Genomic DNA, 19,532 nt, shown 5'->3' with positions numbered 1-19,532 from the left:
TATTGAGAAAATTAGTGAAAAAATATACATAGAAAATGTAAGATGTGGCAGACAATAAATATGTGAACCTAATAATAATCGCTAGCATTTACTGAATACTTAGCAAGTGCTCAATTCATTTGATATGCTTTTTTATATGCTGTCTCATTTATTCATTGCCCCTTCCTTGGGTGATGTGTCCCATTGTTGGATGGGCCAGAAAAGGCAGCACCTATTTCCTCTAGCTTTAGTTGTTATTTGCCTGCAAGCCTGCTCCATTTACCTGGTTTGGTAATTATTCACTGCCTTGTTGTTTGGATTTCCGTTTCCACATACTACTTATTTCTCTTTTATTTTGATCCCTAAGGACCCAGGTGCTGAAGCACTTCTGGCACTTTTTGACACTACCTTTTCAGCATTTGTTCTCAGTGCTGTCAGTGCAGTTTTTGACAGCTTCTCACACAATCTGTCAGCCCCCTGTGAGCCCACGACTGCCTGCTCATCAGAGCCAAAATGTTCAGTGTCTTTGTTTCAGTGAGTGCTCTGCTGTCAGCCTTCCTTTATGCAAGATTGTGGGTGCTCTGTTGTTGGCCTACCCAGGAACACGATGATCTGCACTTTGGAGCAATTATTTAATTTGGGGCAATTACTTGTAGGTGTTCTTCAAAGTGAAGGTTTTGCCAGGCTGTGACTGAATTTTGAAACAGCAGCTTCCCAATCAGTTAAGGAACTACTCCTTCACACACACAAGGCTGATCTCAGTCTGTTGTCACTGGAGGAAGGTGGTGACCCTTTCTTTTCACGGCAAGCTGAGTTTCTATTGCTTCACATCCTGCAAGCAGTCAGCTAATTTTTGTCTGTTTTTTAATATGGAGACAAATAATAAATTTGGTTTTGGTAGAAGTCACCTATTTGTTATCTTTCTCCTCCCTGCTGTCAAAATGTACTTGCCTTTAAATGGGAAGAATCACTTTAATCCTTTAGGAATTAGAGGCCACATTGAATAATACCCAACTAAGTGATTCATTCATTCATTCATTTATTCCTTGAGCCATCTTTTCTCACTTAGTGGTTAAGAGTATGAGTTCTAGAGTTATACTGTGTAGGTTTAAATCCACTTAATAGCTGTGCGACCTTGGGAAATTTAATTTGACTTCTCTAAATCTTAATTTTCTTGTGGGTAAAATGGAATTTCAGGTTGTCGTGGGATTAAGTAAGGACATGTTTTTGGTGTAATTAATTTAGATCTTGGCACATAGAAAATATTCAGTGATGTTGACTCATTCATTATCTTGCACTTGGAGTTAGACTTTGCACTATAAATAAATAGCTGTAATAATATATTTACTTGTTGTTTTTACTCTTAATAATTCTGCAAAAGCTTTAACCCTTTCAATCCTATTATGAACACGTATTTACCCCTCAGTAACAATCAAATTGCTACAAATTACATATTCCTGAAGGGGGAAGCATCTTGAAAATACATAACAATTTTTTTCTTTTAAAAATATATGTCAGGGCTTCCCTGGTGGCGTAGTGGTTGAGAGTCCTCCTGCCGATGCAGGGGACACGGTTCGTGACCCGGTTCGAGAAGATCCCACATGCCGGGGAGCGGCTAGGCCTGTGAGCCATGGCCGCTGAGCCTTTGCGTCCGGAGCCTGTGCTCCGCAAAGAGAGAGGCCACAACAGTGAGAGGCCCGCGTACTGCAAAAAAAAAAAATCTCAAATGGTCAGTTTTAATTCATAACACAGTGCATATCAATAGGTGTAACCCACATAAACAAATATATATATATATATCAGCTCAATAAGGCAAAGTTGGATCATGTAAAAGTAGGTGAACAATAAAATAATGGGAGATTTAGTTCATATGGTGGCTTGGAAGAGTGAAAGGTGGTTCGCTTATAATTTACTTCATTGTTGGCTAGCAGGCTGAGGACCAAAGCTTGCATTGACATTGTCATCTTAAAAACAACCTATTGGAACTTCCCTGGCGGCACAGTGGTTAAGAATCCACCTGCCAGTTCAGGGGACAGGGATTCGAGCCTTGGTCTGGGAAGATCCCACATGCTGTGGAGCAGCTAAGCCTGTGCGCCACAGCTACTGAACCTGCACTCTAGAGCCTGCGAGCCATAACTAATGAGCCTGCGGGCCGCAGCTACTGAAGCCCACATGCCTAGAGGCCCTGCTCTGCAACAAGGGAAGCCACCGCAATGAGAAGCCTGTGCACTGCAATGAAGAGTAGCCCCAGGTCACTGCAACTAGAGAAAGCCCACGTGCAGCAACGAAGACCCAATGCAGCCATAAATAAATATATAAATAAATAAATAAATTTATTTTTTTAAAAAAGCAACCTATTTGTAGTGCCCAAATGTTGGCCTGAGGAAGATTATTATAATTTAATGATACCGCTAATTGTATCCCTAAATGGGAGTAAGTCTTATTTAAAAGAGAAAATAGATATTTTAAAATATCCAACTAAAGTTGCCTTTTTTATTCTCATCTTAGGAAATCAGGATACATTTTGTAGTGAAGTTAAGCACTGGCTAGAATAGCAAGTTTTTCCTGATTTTCAACAACTTATAGGTCTCAAAATACCTTTGTTTGCATAGTCTGGCCACACTATTCTACTTTAGTTGAAGGCTTATGAAAGTCTTTACTTTTCTTCATTTTTGTGGATAGTATCTAGGGTTTCATGTAAGCAGGTGCAATAATAGTTTATTATTATGAACTTATTTAAAGAATTTACATATATAAAATTTTCTGATAACTGAAAGTTACCTCTTTAGCTTCCCAAACTTAAAGAAAATCTACTTTTTATTTAAAACACAGACTATGCTCCCTTAAGCACGATGTTTCGAATATAATGTAAGCCGTCATTAGCATGGCTGAGATTATCACAGTGAACTAATGTTAACTATTGAAGGGCTATTGGCTCCACTAAAAGAGCCCGGATTGCTACACATTTTTTTTAAAGTTTATCTTCTGTTTCTATCAGATCTAATATTTTGATTCTGGCAACTGTCTCAACAGACTCTGTCCCTAACCCCATCTACCACATACTTTGTCTTTTACTTTGCTACTTCTGATATCTGTAAACTATAAAATCGTACTACCAAACTAATTCTATAAAATCGTATTATAACACTAATTCTATAAAATCGTTTTACCAAACTAATTCTAGGTGTAAATGAAATTAAAATTGAATAAATTTTTTTCCTGGTATTAGCGAGAGCTATTTTGGCTATCTAGAGATTTTTTTTTTTTCTCCAAGTTCTTGTTTGTGTTTTCCATAGCTCAGTTGTCCAATAGTTTGAGATCATTGAAAAACAAGGTTTCTTACTGTCATTTGATGCTGCTTCTACAAATTGGTCTAGTTAGGTCCATATGGAAAAGAATAAATCCCAGAAAATTTGGGGATAGCTAGTATAGTTCATTCATTTGGTCATCATATAAGGCCTTATTAAGTACATTACACCAGCACTGTGTGGTGAAAATGCCCTGAAACTACGCATTAGGAGGCTTGGCGAATGATCCTAGCCTGCTACTACTAAATGCATATATAACCTTAGGCTAGTCAAGTTCATATTCTGAAAAATGGGAATCATAATACAGGTTGTTATGTGGATCACTGAGATTTCACTCTTCCTGTGAAAGCAAGCAGTCAGGGGATATGTTTGGCAGGGAGGTTGAGAACATAGCAGAGTTGGTTGAACATGGAATGGAATACCCTGAAGGGGTTTGGGAAGGAGAGGGAAGAATAGGAGACTGGTTTAGGAGAAAGGACCAGAGCATTTTGAGATTAGAGAACTAGAGACAAGAGATGTTTACATTGCCAGCAGTGACTAGAAAAACAAGAGCCAGAGACACTGGATTTAGTCCTGATGGCGGCTTGATCAGCACTCAGGTTGTGAGGATTCACTAATGCCTAGCTGCTGTGATGTGGGGCCGGAGGATGTGTAGCAGGGCCTACAAGTGGGCAGCAGCTAGCGGGTGAGGACCCAAATTTAGATGAGGAAAGCAAATTCTGCTTAATTGTAACCCATGTTCTTTTGATTGTGATCGTGGTCTTTTTTTTCTAATTGTGATCAAAACCAGTCTAGAATCATTGCTTGGAGTGGTGATGTACTCTGTCAATTTGATTTTGTCTCCTGGCCTGATTATACTTCCTACTGCTTTCTGATTCTTAAAGGATTAACTGAGTACACCCAAAACCTTCAACCGAAGATTTTGCATTTATCATTCATCCCTTCTTACTATTATGTCATATGTTTGGTAGTTGACTATGAAAGATTAGCATATTATAACATGAATGCACTCTAATTATGAAACTGAGCAGGACCCTCTGGGGCTCCGGGGCACAGAAACCTTTCTGTGCCCCATGTTCCTTGTTTGCAGGGAACAAACTCCAGCCTCTGTGACCTTCCTGAGTCCCAAAAGGCAGATTCCAACAGTTGCTATTCAGCGAAGGGAGAGGATTCAGAGACAAGGGAGGGGCACCAGAGAAGGCCACCTAAGGCCAGATTAAAGAAACCAGAGAAGGCCATCAAGAGATTACCTGAGACCAGATTAAAGGACTGTAGGCCTTTCACACACCCTAATCTTATCAGCAACCCCACCCTTGAACTATTGCTGTAAAACTCACCAAATCCTCCCAGTTGGGACACACAGTTTTTCAGGGCAGGAGCCCGCTGCGTCCCCCTTTGCCTGGCAAAGCAAAAAAACTATTGTTTTCTACTTCACCGAAAACTCTCTCTCCGAGATTCAATTCGGCACTGGGGCACAGAAGCCGAGTTTTCGGCATCAATTACCTAGTCCTAATTCTTGCTTCTGATTTTGGAGACATTAAAAGGATGGTTTATTAAAGGTTTTTTGCATAACACATCTGGTACAGCTCTATATCCAGAAGGTAGATAGATTATATTTGTGACCAAGCTGAAGAGGGCACATCAAATAGACCCTGGATTTATGGGAGATGTCAGCTCAAATTTGAAAGGTCTTTCTTACGTATGATGACTTGCATGACAAGGAAACTGCGTTATTCTGTGGCAACTTTGTTTCTGACTCTGTCATCTTGAGCATTTAAGATTTCTGTCTCTTGACTTTAATATCTCAACATTTCTTCGGAGTCATTGGGCTGAACTCAGTCAAAATTCAGCCCCAGTACAGCTTCTTAAAAACTATTTAATTTCTTTATTCATGAGGAAATATTGCTCTGGTTTTCAGGAAAAAATGGACAAGGGAGTCTAGCAAATAGCCCCTAATTACCACCTCTAGCTGTACACATACTACTTGAAAGCAAGCACTAAAACAAACAACAAAGCAATAAGAACAGTAGTGGAAATCCAGTGTGATGCTTACAATTCCCCTCATACATTCTGTCCCAGTTATCAGCAACACTATTTTTCTTTGTTTTGTTTTGTTCGCCACTGGCAGTTTAACCACATCACACAGATAAGACTTACAAATTTCAATTAATAATTTTAGACTTCGGTGTCACTGCCATTTTGATCAAGGAACTTGACTTTTGCAAGCCCTGAGCCAATTTATTGTAAAAACAATAATTTTATTTGAGCATTAATTAAATAGCACCTAAAATTTATAATAAGCCTCTCAGAGAAGAAAAAATACCTTTAGAAATCTCATGTTAATTATTATTGTATGTGAAAATGAAAACATTTTATTAATGATATACAGAAGTCTTGGGAAAATACTTAATAAAATAGTGATAGATGTGACAGTATTGATTTTGACTCTCTTTTTCTATTTCAGGGTTTGAACATAATCTTTCATGTAGCCTTGGCTCTCCTAAAGGTAAGTCTGTTTTTATGTTTAAGTTACCAAACTCTTACCTCTCTTCCCTTGGAACTGGGCATCATTCAATTTACAGCCTTTGACTCATTCTAGATTCTTGAGAAAAAGAAAAAAAAAACCGACTTCTCTGAGGAACTCTGATCCTCTCTCCTTCCCCCATCCTTTTTTGTTGTTGTTTATTTCAAGTTTGGTTTTCTTACAATCCATTGAATCTTACTATCACAGCACTTTTTCCAGTAAGATAAAAATATTTCCATTCATTCAAGTTGTATGATATGAGAAAAAAACCTGTTTTCTGTCAAAATAATGCCGGCTTTCTTCTTAAAATACTTATCATAATAACATCCCTAAAGGTACCTAAACATATAATTGAATTATTAGAAAGCTTCTGTAATACACTGACTAAAAAAGAAACTGCTACATTTCAATTTGCAGTTCTTTCTCTGATAGCTGGAAATTTATAAGACATGTTAGAATTCAATTATAATTACCTTGTTGGGTTTTATATCAACCTATCAGTGCAGCTTTATAAGTGTGGAAACAGCAAGACATTTGCTGCAGAGTTGATGAAAATAACCTGGTTGGTTTTTGTCCTTCAGTTAAAGATGAAGTTCTGTTATTGAAGGTGATAATTGCCTTGTTTATGAAAAGATGCAGGCTCACCCTTTTCTCAGTAAATTGTAATGGTTAAAATTGCAGACACTGGCTCCAGATTTGGTTCTAATATCAGCTCTAGTGTATGACTTTGGGCAAATTATTCAGACCCTGAATTTTGAGATAATAATGAAAACTAATTTATAGGATTTCTAAATGATATGATACATAAAATTCTCTTAACATAATGTCTGGAAAATTGTATCGCCTAATAAATGGTAGCTGTCATTATTGTGATAACTATTTTTTTTAAAACAGGAAAGGGGGATGGGAGGTTGCAATTTTTAAAAAAATTATTAATTTATTTATTTATGGCTGTGTTGGGTCTTCGTTTCTGTGCAAGGGCTTTCTCTAGTTGCGGCGAGTGGGGGCCACTCTTCATCGCGGTGCGCGGGCCTTTCACTGTTGCGGCCTCTCCCGTTGCGGAGCACAGGCTCAATAATTGTGGCTCACGGGCCCAGTTGCTCCGGCATGTGGGATCTTCCCAGACCAGGGCTCGAACCTGTGTCCCCTGCATTGGCAGGTGAACTCTCAACCACTGTGCCAGCAGGGAAGCCCCCTGTGATTACTATTATACTGACAAAGTAATTCAGAATTTGTTACTAGATTCCCTATAATTCTTTCAGATTTCCCAAGAGATAATAATTTGAATCTTCAGAGAAGCTCTTGATATTTTAGGAGAGCTTCCATACTTAACCATTAAATACCTTGATTCAAAACAAAGGCATCCCATAATATAGGCCCTATGCATCTCAAGATGTGGCTGCTGCTCCTCATCTCTGATTCTGTTAAGCATTTGTTTTTTATGGAGTTCATAAACTGTACTTCAAATTTTTCATTAAATCATTTTGAGTTTAGATATGAACAGTTCATATGACAAAGTTACTTTAGAAGTTAAGGAAAAATATTTTAAAGATTTTCAATTAAAAAAATAGATTTTCAATAAAGTAACAAGCGTCTTTGCTTATGTCTTTCAATGAAATCATGGATCTCTACCTCATTTTTTTTTCTTGTCATTAAAACAAATCAAAACCAAAAGATGCTTTCTGCAGAGGGTTGGAATAAGACTTTTAGACTGCCTAAGCAGTGAAAGTATTATGTAATTAAGACTAAAAACAATATTAAACCATAAAGTAAGTATAAGGAAGTCCAACAAAGTTTTGATTTTTCCTATCATGTCTAATTTTTTTGTTTCAGATATTACATCTTTCCCAAAATGCCTTTTCTCATTTTTAATGACCTTTCTTTACTAGTGCTCTTAGCCCAAGCTTAGTCTGTCTTTTGCGGGTAACCCAGGACTTCGCCTCTGGCTATCAGACCTGTACTCCGTATCAGCCTAATAATATATTCATCTGGTAAATTATCCCCCTGGTGGACAGGTTTTGGGGGCTTGATTGTATTGTTTTCATTTATTTATGGCCATGTTAACCCAGACATGGCCTGTGCAGGGGACATTCTCTGGCCACTGGGCAGAAAGGCTTTTGTATCTTCTCTAGCAATGCATGGATACTCATCTAATATCATCTTGGAGAATGTCTAGTTAGAGAAAATAAAAAGGAGAGCTTTCCCATTACTAAAGGTTTATATTTATCTCTCTTCCTTGTTTGAATCCTGGAGCTGACCCCATGTAGAGACAGTACATATATAGGCTGCACTGAAGTGTACTTAATTGATCTGATTGCCCCGCCTAGAAAAAGAATACTCCAAACACATTTGACAGTGACTAACTTTTAGCTTCTAATCTATCAGATAAAAGAATATAAACTTGTTTATATCAGAATAACACAATTAGGGATAGTTCAAAGTGCTTATGAACCCAGCCTAACTAATTTTCAGTATAGCTGCAGAGGGACTTTAGATTTCTCTGTATTTCTTGTGATGAGGGGAATCAGAAAGGGAAATAACATTACTTGAGCACTTACTGTGCTCTAAGTGTTAATGTAGGTTATCTCATTAGCACACATCAAATGTGTTATTTGTAGGAGAATCATGAACTGTGTTAGAGAAAACGATCTAATTCTCTCCCTCAGTTGATTATTGAGAGAACCAAGGCCCCAGATGACCTAAAATCTTTTGGCTTAGAAAAGGCAAAGCTGAATTTATAATTTTAAACAGCATAAACATAGGTAAATGTCTCTGTTGCTCAGTATGGTTTATAGACACCTACTTTCTGAATGGGAGCTGCTTCCTTTTGGGTTAGAAACAGTCTACCAGGCAACTAGAAAGCTATTGAGCTAAAAGAATGATTCACTCTAGTAGGTAGCATCATTAAATCATTTAGGATGTTGGCAGTGTCCACTAGGTAGGTTGGATATATTCCTAAAAATCTAATTCACTTATTATATGAAACATTCAGTAGTCATAGCATAGTATATTATAATAGATTGGAGATGATCAGTCAGAATTAATCTTAGCCACTTCATGTTGGCAGAGAAAATTTCCAATCAGAATAGGCTCTTTGCTTTCCAACAATGATTAAGAAGTAAATGACAGAATGTTTTTCTCTCCCCCACCCCCAAGCTCATTTTGTGTCTTACATGTGCTGGGATTGACATACACACACTACTATATATAAAATAGATAACTAATAAGGACCTACCGTATAGCACAGGGAACTCTACTCAATATTCTGTAATAACCTATAAGGGAAAGGAATCTAAAAAAAAAATGGATATAAGTATATGTACAACTGATTCACTTTGCTGTACACCTGAAACTAATGCAACATTGTAAATCAGCTATACTCCAGTAGAAAAAAAGAAAACTCCATTCATAACCGTACCCCAGAGGTAACCATAATAAAAATTGGGTATAAAATCTTTCTCCCATGCTTTTAGTCTATTGAATATGTAAGCATGCATTACCTACCTACATATACACATATATGTATGTATAAACAAATATGTTTTAATATGGCTTTGAAGGTTACAGATAAGAAGATGGGGAGGTAGTAGGTAAATCTAGAAGAACAATGTGAAAGGATGAACATATTTATTTTCTTTAAAAAAATGCTGTTGAACAAGAGTGTTTTTCATGTAATAATATATTATGCATATCTTTCCTCACTACACACATGTAGTGGTTAAAAGCATGGATGCTGGAGCCAGACTGATTGAGTTTAAATCCCATCTCACACAATTTATCCGGTGATCTTAGGTAAATTACAGTTTCTCCATTCTTTAAAGTGGGGAGGTTAGTAATACCTATCCCATAAGATTGTTGTTCAGGTTTAATGAGTTAATATGCAGTTGGTGCCTGTAACTTAGTAAGCACTACAGTGCATCCAGGTGCTGTTATTACACATAGAACTTGCTTAGCATTTTTTTTTTTTTTTTTTTTTTTTTTGCGGTACACGGGCTTCTCACTGTTGTGGCCTCTCCTGTTGTGGAGCACAGGCTCCTGACACGCAGGCTCAGCGGCCATGGCTCACGGGCCCAGCCCCTCCGCCGCATGTGGGATGTTCCCGGACCAGGGCACAAACTCGTGTACCCTGCATCGGCAGGCAGACTCTCAACCACTACGCCACCAGGGAAGCCCTGCTTAGCCTTTTAAATGGCTGCTTATTTTTCTGTTGTATGTATCATAATTTATTTAACCATTTTATATTTAATTTTTATGGACATTAAAGTTGTTTCCAGAGTTTCCTGTTAAACAAAACTGTAACAAACATCCTTAAACGTCTGTCTTTGCATACTTATCTAATAATATCTTTAGGATAAATTCCTAGGAATGTAATTGCTAGTTCAAACTATAATCACATTTTAATTTTTGATGCATATTGCAAAATTGCTTTCTGTTAGCAACCATACTCTTGAAAAAACAAAATTTCTAAATATGCACTTTTGTGGACCCTGAAAGCAAGTTTTAAAACAAAGCAGCTTAAAAAGTAATTATTACTAATAATTTGTTTAGTTGTAAACAAATGAAACTCCTCAGACAGTTTTGAAGACTCCAGTGTTATGTTCTTTTGTTTAGAAACATCTAGTTTTTTTAAGGAAGTTAGCTGATCCTGGCTAAATTTTAGAAGAATGAGCCTTAGCTTGGAGCGGCTTTATGTATTATGTGAAACTTCTTAAGTATATATCTTTGATGTTTTTGGCTTTTCAACCCTCTCCGCTATGGTGTGTTTCCTTATCATTCTATTGAAGCGTTTTTGGTTGTCACTAATGAAATCTAGTAGACATCTTTCCATTCTTATCTAACTTAATCTCTCACCAGTTATCAAAGCAGCATGACATAGCACTTCCTTTTCTCCTCCTCCCCCTCTTCCTCCTGAGGTCAAATCCCATCTCTTGACAGTTTATCCAGTGATCTTAGGGAACTTAACAGTTTACCCATCTTTAAAATGGGAATATTAGTAATACCGATCACATGGGATTGTTGTTAGAGTTTAATGAGTTAATATATGATTGGTGCGTGTAACTTAGTAAGTACTACAGAGCATGCAGGTGCTATTATTACACGTAGAGCTTCTCCTCTTCCTCCTCCTCCTTTCTCTCTCCCTCCCCTCCCCCTCCCCCTTCTTCTCTCCTTCTTCCATTCTCCTTTGGCTTCTTATTTTTTATCTCCCTCTCTGCTTCTTCTCATTTTCCTTTACTCACTCCTTTATTTGTCCCTAGTCATCAATTTGGAATTCCATTGACCTTCAGCCTTTATTCTGTTAATGTTACACATCACATTGATTTATTTGCAGGTGTTAAACCACCCTTGCATCCTTGGGATAAATCCTACTTGATCATGGTGTATGTTTTTTTAATGTACTGTTGAATTTGGTTTGCTAATATTTATTTAGTTATTTAGTTGCACTGGGTTTTAGTTGCAGCAGGCAGGCTCCTTAGTTGTGCCTCGTGGGCTCCTTAGTTGTGGCATGTGGGCTCCTTTTAGTTGCAGCAGGCAGGGTCCTTAGTTGCAGTTCTAGGGCTCCTTATTTGCGGCTCACTTGTTCCTTAGTTGTGGCAGGAGGGCTTCTTAGTTACAGCTCACAGGCTCCTTAGTTGCGGCATGTGAACTCTTAGTTGCAGCATGCATGTGGGATCTAGTTCCCTGACCAGGGATTGAACCCAGGCCCCCTGCACTGGGAGCATGGAGTCTTATCCATTGCGTCACCAGGGAAGTCCCTGCTAATGTATATATATATATATATATATTTTTTTTTTTTCGGTACGCAGGCCTCTCACTGCTGTGTCCTGTCGCAGAGCACAGGCTCTGGATGCGCAGGCTCAGCAGCCATGGCTCACGGGCCCAGCCACTCCGCAGCATGTGGGATCTTCCCGGACTGGGGCACGAACCATGTCCCCTGCGTCGGCAGGCGGACTCTCAACCACTGCGCCACCAGGGAAGCCCACCTGCTAATATATTTTGTTGAGGAATTTTGTATCCAAGTTCATCAGCGTTATTAGCCTGAAATTTTCCTTTTTGTAGTGTCTTTGTCTGGTTTGGTATTAGGGAAATGCTGGCATCGTAAAGTGAGTTTGAAAGAGTTCCTTCCTCTTCAGTTTTTTGGAATAATTTGAGAAATATAGGTATCAACTCTTCTTTAAATATTTGGCCGAATTCACCTGTGAAACCCTCTGGATGGGAACTTTTTTTTGTTGAGGGTTTTTTGATTATGGATTCAATTTCATTACTAGTAATCAGTCTGTTCAGATTTTATGTTTCTTCATGATTCAGTCTTGGAAGATTGTATGTTTTCAGGAATTTATCCATTTCTTGTAGGTTGGCTGATTTGTTGTTGTATAATTATACATAGTATTCTCTTATGATCCTTTGTACTTCTGTGATATTGGTAGTAATTTTTCCTCTTTCATTTCTGATTTTATTTATTTGGGCCCTCCTTTTTTCTTGATGAGTCTGGCTGAAGGTTTTTTGATTTTGTTTATCTTTCTAAAGAACCAGCTTTTAGTTTTATTGATCATTTCTATTTTTTGTTTTTTTTGGTCTCTATTTCATTTATTTCTCTTCGGGTTTTTATTATTTCCTTCCTTCTACTAACTTTTGGCTGTGTTTGTTCTTCTTTTTCTATTTCCTTTAAATGTAAAGTTAGGCTTTTTCAGTTAAGATTTTTCTTGTTTCCTGAAGTATGCCTATATTGCTGTGAACTTCCCTCTTAGAACTGCTTTTGCTGCATCTGAAATATTTTGGAACATCATGTTTCCATTTCTCTTTGTCTCAAGGTTTTTAAAACTTTCCTCTTTGATTTCTTTATTGACCCATTGGTTGTTTAATAGCATGTTGTTTGATCTCCATGTGTTTGTGTCTTTACCAGTTTTCTTATAATTAATTTCTGGTTTTATATCATCATGGTTGGAAGAGATTCTTGATAAGATTTTAATCTTCTTAAATGTATTGAGACTTGTTTTGTGGCCTAATGTGTGATCTATCCTGGAGAATGATTCGTGTGCACTTGAAAAGAATGCATTGTGTTCTTTTTGGATGAAATATGCTGTATATCTCTATTAAGTCCCTTGATCATTTAAAACCAATATTCCCTTATTTATTTTCTGTCTGGATGCTCTACTCATTCATGTAAGTGGCATCATTCAAGTCCCCTACTATAATTGTATTGCTGTCTATTTCTCTCTTTATTTCTATTAATATTTACTTTATATTGGGTTGGCCAAAAGATTCGTTTGGGTTTTCATAAGGTGTTATGGAAGAAACCAAATGAACTTTTTGGCAAACCCAATATATTTAGGTGCTCCTATGTTGGGTGTATTAATTCTTGCAAATGTTATATCTTCTTGTTGGATTGACCCCTTTATCATTATGTAATGTCCTTCTTTGTCTCCTGTTACAGTCTTTGTTTTAAAGTTCATTTTTCTGATATAAATATTGATATCCCAGCTTCTTTCTTTTTGTTTCCAATTGTATGGTATATCTTTTCCTATCCCTTCACTTTCAGTCTACAACTGTCTTTAGGTTGAAGTGAGTCTCTTGTAGGCAGCATATAGGTCTTATTTTTTTAACCATTCAGCTACTCTGTGTCTTTTGTCTGGAGAATTTTGTCCATTGATGTTTAAAGTAATTTTTGATAAGTATGTACTTATTGTCATTTTGTTATTTTTTTTCTGGCTGTTTTTGTAGCTCCTCTCTGTTCCTTTCTTCGTCTCTTTCTCTCTTCCCTTGTGTTTTGATTGTTTTCTTTAGTATTATATCTAGATCCCTTTCTCATTTTCTTCTGTGTATTTACTATAAGTTTTTTCTTTGTGGTTACTGTGGGGTTTACATGTAACATCCTATGAATGTACAGTCCCTGCATTTCATATTTTTGATGACACACATTTTACATCTTTTTAGTTTATGTATCTCTTACTTATTGTATTTTTAATTAATTTTAATAATTTTGTCTAACCCTTCATATATGTTTTTTAAGTGATTAATCCACTACTTTTAGTATTTGTTTATCTTTTTTGGTATGATTTTTACTTTCATATGTTCTCATTATTAGTGCCTTTCCTTTTTAGTTTAGGGAAGTCCCTTTAATATTTCTTATAAGGCCAACTTAGTGGTGATGAACTCCTTTAGCTTTTGCTTATCTGGAAAACTCTTAATCTCTCCTTAAATTCTGAACAATAACTTTGTCGGGTAGAGAATTCTTGGTTGGCAGGGTTTTTTTTTCTTTCAGCATTTTGAATATGTCATGCCACTCTTTTCTGGCCTGTTAAGTTTCTGCTGAAAAAAATCTGCTGATGGCCTTATGGGGTTTCCCTTGTAAGTAATAAGTTGCTTTTCTCTTGCTGGTTTTAAGAGTCTCTATCCTTAACTTTTACCATTTTAATTATAATGTGTCTCAGTGTGTTTCTCTTTGGATTCATCCTATTTGGAACTTTCTGGGCTTCCTGGACCTGGATGTCTTTTTCCTTCCCCAAATTAGGGAAATTTTCACTTGTTATTTCTTCAAATAATTTTTCTGGCTTTTTCTTTTTCTCCTATCCTCTTCAGACCCCCTGTCACATAAATGTTATTTCACTTGATCTTGTCCCAGAGGTCCCTTAATGATTCCTCACTTTTTAAAAAAATTAATTAATTTATTTAGTTTTGGCTATGTTGGGTCTTTGTTGCTGTGCACAGGCTTTCTCTAGTTGCGGTGAGTGGGGGCTACTCCTTGTTGTGGTGCACATGCTTCTCATTGTGGTGGCCTCTCTTGTTGTGGAGTACGGGCTCTAGACGCGTGGGCTTCAGTAGTTGTGGCATGAGGGCTCAGTAGTTGTGGCTTGCAGGCTCTAGAGCACAGGCTTAGTAGTTGTGGTGCAAGGGCTTACTTGCTCTGCAGCATGTGGGATCTTCCCGGACCAGGGCTTGAACCTGTGTCCCCTGCATTGGCAGGCAGATTCTTAACCACTGTGCCACCAGGGAAGTCCCTTCCTCACTTTTTAAAGTTCTTTTTTCAGTTTGCTGCTCTGTCTGGGTGTTTTCCATTGCTTTGTCTTTCCACTCACTGATTCGTGCTTGTATTTCATCCATTCTGCTATTGAACCCTTCTAGTGTATTTTTCAGTTTAGTATAATTTCTGTTTGATTCTTTCTTATATTTTCTATATATTTGTTGAAGTTCTGTCTGTGTTCTTCCATTCTTCTCCTGAGATCAGTGAGCATCGTTATGATCATTATTTTGAACTCTTTATTAGGTAGGTTGCTTATCTCCATTTCATTAAGGTCTTTTTTTCTAGGGATTTGCCATGTTCTTTGGTTTGGAACATATTCCTCCATCTCCTCATTTTACCTGTCTCTGTGTTTGTATGTATTAGGGAAAATGCCTATCTCCCTCAGTCTTGAAGGAGTGGTCTTTGGTAGGAGCTGTTCCTTGTGGCCAAGAAGCACAGTCTCCACTGGCCACCAGAACCAGGCCCTCTATGGGTATCTGTCACATGGGCTACATGCACCTGCTGCTTGTAATAGGGCTGAGACTGCTGTGAGGGGAGGGTGGAGTTCCAGGTGCTCACCTGCTCGTGGCCCATTTGCTGCACAGGGAGAGTGGGGTTCAGGGCCCTGGTCCAGCCTGGTTTCTGCTGAGCTGCTATGCAGGGAGGGCAGAACTCTGTGTGCTCACCTGTCCCAGCTCTGTGTGGAGTGGGAAAGGTTAAGAGCACTCGCCCAACCAGTTGTGACTCATTTGCTGTGTAAGAGGAGCAAGGCTTAGGGTGCTCACCCAGTCCAGTTGCACCTCTATTACTTCTGTGCTAAGGTGGGACTTGGGAAGCTCTACTGTACTGGTTGTGGCTCAGTCTCTGCACAGGTTGGGTGGGGCTCAGGACACCCATCCAGGCTGGTTGCCTCTAGGCTACTGCATGGGGAGGGCAGGGCTCAGGGTGCTCCAGAGCAAAGTTGAATAAAAGTGGAAAGGGCCTACATCTTTGTCTTGCTCTTGATCTCATTTACTTGCTTTCAGAAAAGTTTTTAATACTTAGATCTCCATTTCTGGATCACCACTACCACTACTATCACCACCACCTTTTTCTGCCACATGTGGTAGTAGTTCAACCATATTAGGGTGATGAACAAATTATTTGCCAAAGATCAAAATTGCCATGCATAAGGAGTAGTGAAGCTCTTCCCCTTCTTCTGGAGAAACCTTTATTGTACTCTTATATGTGATTTTTTGTGTTTGTCATCACTGTGATTCAGACTAGATTTATAGGAAACTCCAGTACTTTTTTTTCCAGCTATATTGAAGTATAATTGACTTTTTTGCAGATTTTATTATTTTTAAAAGAAGAAGCTTTGTGTATGTCTGGGTGTATGTAATCTACTTGCTTAATTAAAAATTTTCTTTCTCAGAGATTATTCATTTGTCCCTGCCTACTCCATTTACTTCAGTATTCAGCTTTTAGAAAGAAATAATTTCACATTACATGAGAAATAGAAAATCTATTTGTGTTACAATACTATTTTTTTCTTTTTCTCCAGTTCAGCTTGTGTGATTCTGATTTGTATATCAAACAGAATCCAGATGCTTAACTGAAACATCTCTTTCCTCAAATAAACTTCCCTCATATCAGTAGCTTGCTACTACAAGTTTTTATGTCACTGAACCTTCTTTCCAGAAATCTGTCTGGAATTCCATTGGAGAAATAACCATTCATATTTCTTATTTAGGCCCCCTTCAAAAGCTTCCAGTTTACCCTGCTGTCAGTAGGCTGGAAGCTCTCTCATAAGCCATGCCCTGGGTGTCCTATCCTGCTTCCTTGTCCAGTGCCCCTTCTACAGCTAAAATAACCTCCTACCATTCCTTTTTAGGACTTCTTTGTTTTCTCACCTTTAATAACCTGTTATTTTGTGATCTTTCACTTGCTATCTACCAACTCATCTTCCATTCTCTATTCAGAACTCTCCTAGGACACATGAAATGCATTGTATACTAATAACATTTGTTCATTTATTTGTTCATTCAGCAAATGACTTTTGAGCACCTATTGTGAGCCAGGCACTGTGCTTAATGATATGGATACAACAGTAGACACATAGTCCCTTTTCTTAAGTTGTTTAAGGTAGTATCTGACAGACCTCTTAATGCATGTGAACATAAAATCTCTTTTTCTCACTTCCCTTCTCCTCCCTCAAAAAAAAAAATCTTCCCACCAATCTACAGTAAGAGACTGTCCCAATTTATTTTAGTTATGTCACAGTATTGCAAGTCCCTACAGCAGTATAACTCAAAGTGATTCTTAACCATTAGTGTCCTCCAGAATCACCTAAGTCCCAAGGAATTTGTTTAAATTGAACATTTCTGAATGCCTCCTCTCACCCATCCCTCACCCTCAAATATGATGCAGGCAGTTCCGGAACCAGAAGGGTAGGAATACTCATGAGTTACTTAGAGCAGGAATTCTCAGACTTAACTCTACATCAGAATCTCCTGTATATTAGAGTTAGCTTTACACATTTTCTGATTCTGAGTTGTACAGAGCAATTTCATTTGAATATCTAGGTGGGACCCAAGCATCACTACTTTTAAAAACTCCCCAGGTGATCCCAGTGTGCAGCTAAGCATCTACTACACTGTGATCAAACATTCAAAATTAAATTATCTAAACAAAGTGGTAGTGAGGGAACAAGGAGAAGAAAACACATGTGCAATTAGAGGAAGCGTTCAGTCACACTTAGAAAATGGCTGGTCCTTATTTTCTTTATTAGCAATTGCTAATGTGTCTGTTTCGTCTCTGTGCTCCTCCATCTCAATGCCCGTGTTTTAGGATTGTAGCAAAGGCTCAGTGGGGCCTTGAGGTTCCTGAGGAGTATATTAAGGGGAGCCTCTTTAAAATGGAGACAAAAGAAGTACCTGGGTTGAGGTGTGGATTGTGATTCAGCTAATTCACGTTGGATTACCAAGGGTTGCTTTAACCAGAAAACCTAATTTATAAAGCATAGCTCATCCACTATTAGTATCTTCAAACCAGGAAAAGAGTCTTAATAGAGAACCCCATGAATGGATAAAGAAAATGTTGTGTATATATATATATATATATATATATATATATACACACACACACACACACACACACACACACATACACACATATATATATAATATACACAATGGAATATTACTCAGCCATAAAAAGAATGAAATAATGCCCTTTGCAGCAACATGGATGGATTTAGAGATTATGGTACTAAGTGAAGGAAGTCAGAGAAAGACAAATATCATATATCACTTATATGTGGAATCTAAAATAATGATACAAATAAACTTACTTACAAAACAGATAGACTCACAGACATAGAAAACAAACTTACGGTTACCAAAGGGGAAAGTGGGAGGGAGAGATAAATTAGGAGTTTGGGATTAAAATACATACACTACTATATATAAAATAGATAACCAACAAGGAGCTACTGTATAGCACAGGGAACTATACTCAATATCTTGTAATAACCTATAATGGAAGAGAATTTTAAGAAAGAACATATATATATTTATATATATATATATATGTATAACTGAATCACTTTGCTATATATCTGAAACTAACACATTGTAAATAAACTATTTCAGTAAAAAATTAAAAAAATAGAAACAAAAATGACCAATAAACATTAAAAAAGTAGGGAGTACCTGAGAACTCTGTGATGTAACTCATAAATAAAATAAAATAAAATAGGGCCTTGTTTATTTGAGAGAGTAAAAAGTCAGTTATTATTCAGCACTGTGCTGGCTGGTTAAGTATTCCTTTGACCTTTCAAAGTATAATTCCCCTTTTCCATTCTGTTGACATTGGAAAGAAGGATCAATTCATGTTCCAGAGATTCTCTCCCTGCAGGACCATATTTGAATACCATACAGGGTTAAAAAACAAGAAGTGAAGAGCAAAACACCTTGAAAACAGACGATGGATTTTAGTTCTCCCTAGTCTTTGATTCACCAACTTGGGTAAAAAATTTTTTGTTTCTGAGCTTGAAGATGGTGATCTGTGACAGACTGAAATTAGGACTGTAGTTTCTGCAGCTGTCATTCAGGTTACAAAATATGAAGGCTAAAGAACTGAAAAAATGGAGCAAGCCATAAACATTCTTTTGGACTTGTAATGGGTTTTGTGCCTTCAGTTAGTTTGTAACTTACATGAAGGAATGCCTATTGCTCTGTTGGTGGCAGCAAAGCACTACTCCTTTGGAAGGCTAGTAGTCCTGCACTCCAATTCTGTGACACTGGTATTCCTTTATATTGGTTTCCCCTTCCAACATAACTTGTGTGAATATTTAGTTTGTTTTCAACTTTTCTCTGTTGTATGTTTAGTTTGAGGATAGGTTTGTTTTAGGATGCTATCCAGAAAACGCTAAAACTACCAACAAACACAAATTTGAGCTTCTAACTAGTACAAGATACTCAAGGAATTTTAAAGTTTTAAAGTTCCAGAAATCATACATTTTATGGATTAGGGATTTATATCAGAAAATATATATATATCATCATAGTACTATGTGTGTATTATGTAACACTGCTAATTTGTTGAAGTGATTTCTCATTGTTTATTTCTCATGAGACAATCCAAAATGTCAGGAAGGGAGAATGGTTGACTAAACATGCCATGTTCCAAGTTGTCAGTAATTACTGTGAACTTAATGTATCCTAGGAAATATGAGGTCAGT

The 19,532-nt window shown here is 37.5% G+C and overlaps 1 protein-coding gene across 3 annotated transcripts in view; it reads left to right on the top strand.

Moving 5' to 3' along the window:
- RABGAP1L (RAB GTPase activating protein 1 like) overlaps window positions 1–19,532 on the top strand; it is a 742,996-nt gene that overhangs the window by 548,076 nt on the left and 175,388 nt on the right. For all 3 annotated transcript variants that reach the window (XM_067031217.1, XM_059046250.2, XM_059046252.2), the window contains one exon: window positions 5,752–5,793. In XM_067031217.1, the coding sequence (XP_066887318.1) occupies window positions 5,752–5,793 (42 nt within the window). The remainder of the gene's footprint in view (window positions 1–5,751; window positions 5,794–19,532) is intronic.

This window comes from Kogia breviceps, chromosome 1, assembly GCF_026419965.1.
Source record: "Kogia breviceps isolate mKogBre1 chromosome 1, mKogBre1 haplotype 1, whole genome shotgun sequence".
NCBI lineage: Eukaryota > Metazoa > Chordata > Mammalia > Artiodactyla > Physeteridae > Kogia > Kogia breviceps.
This window is presented reverse-complemented; position numbering and strand designations above follow the sequence as displayed.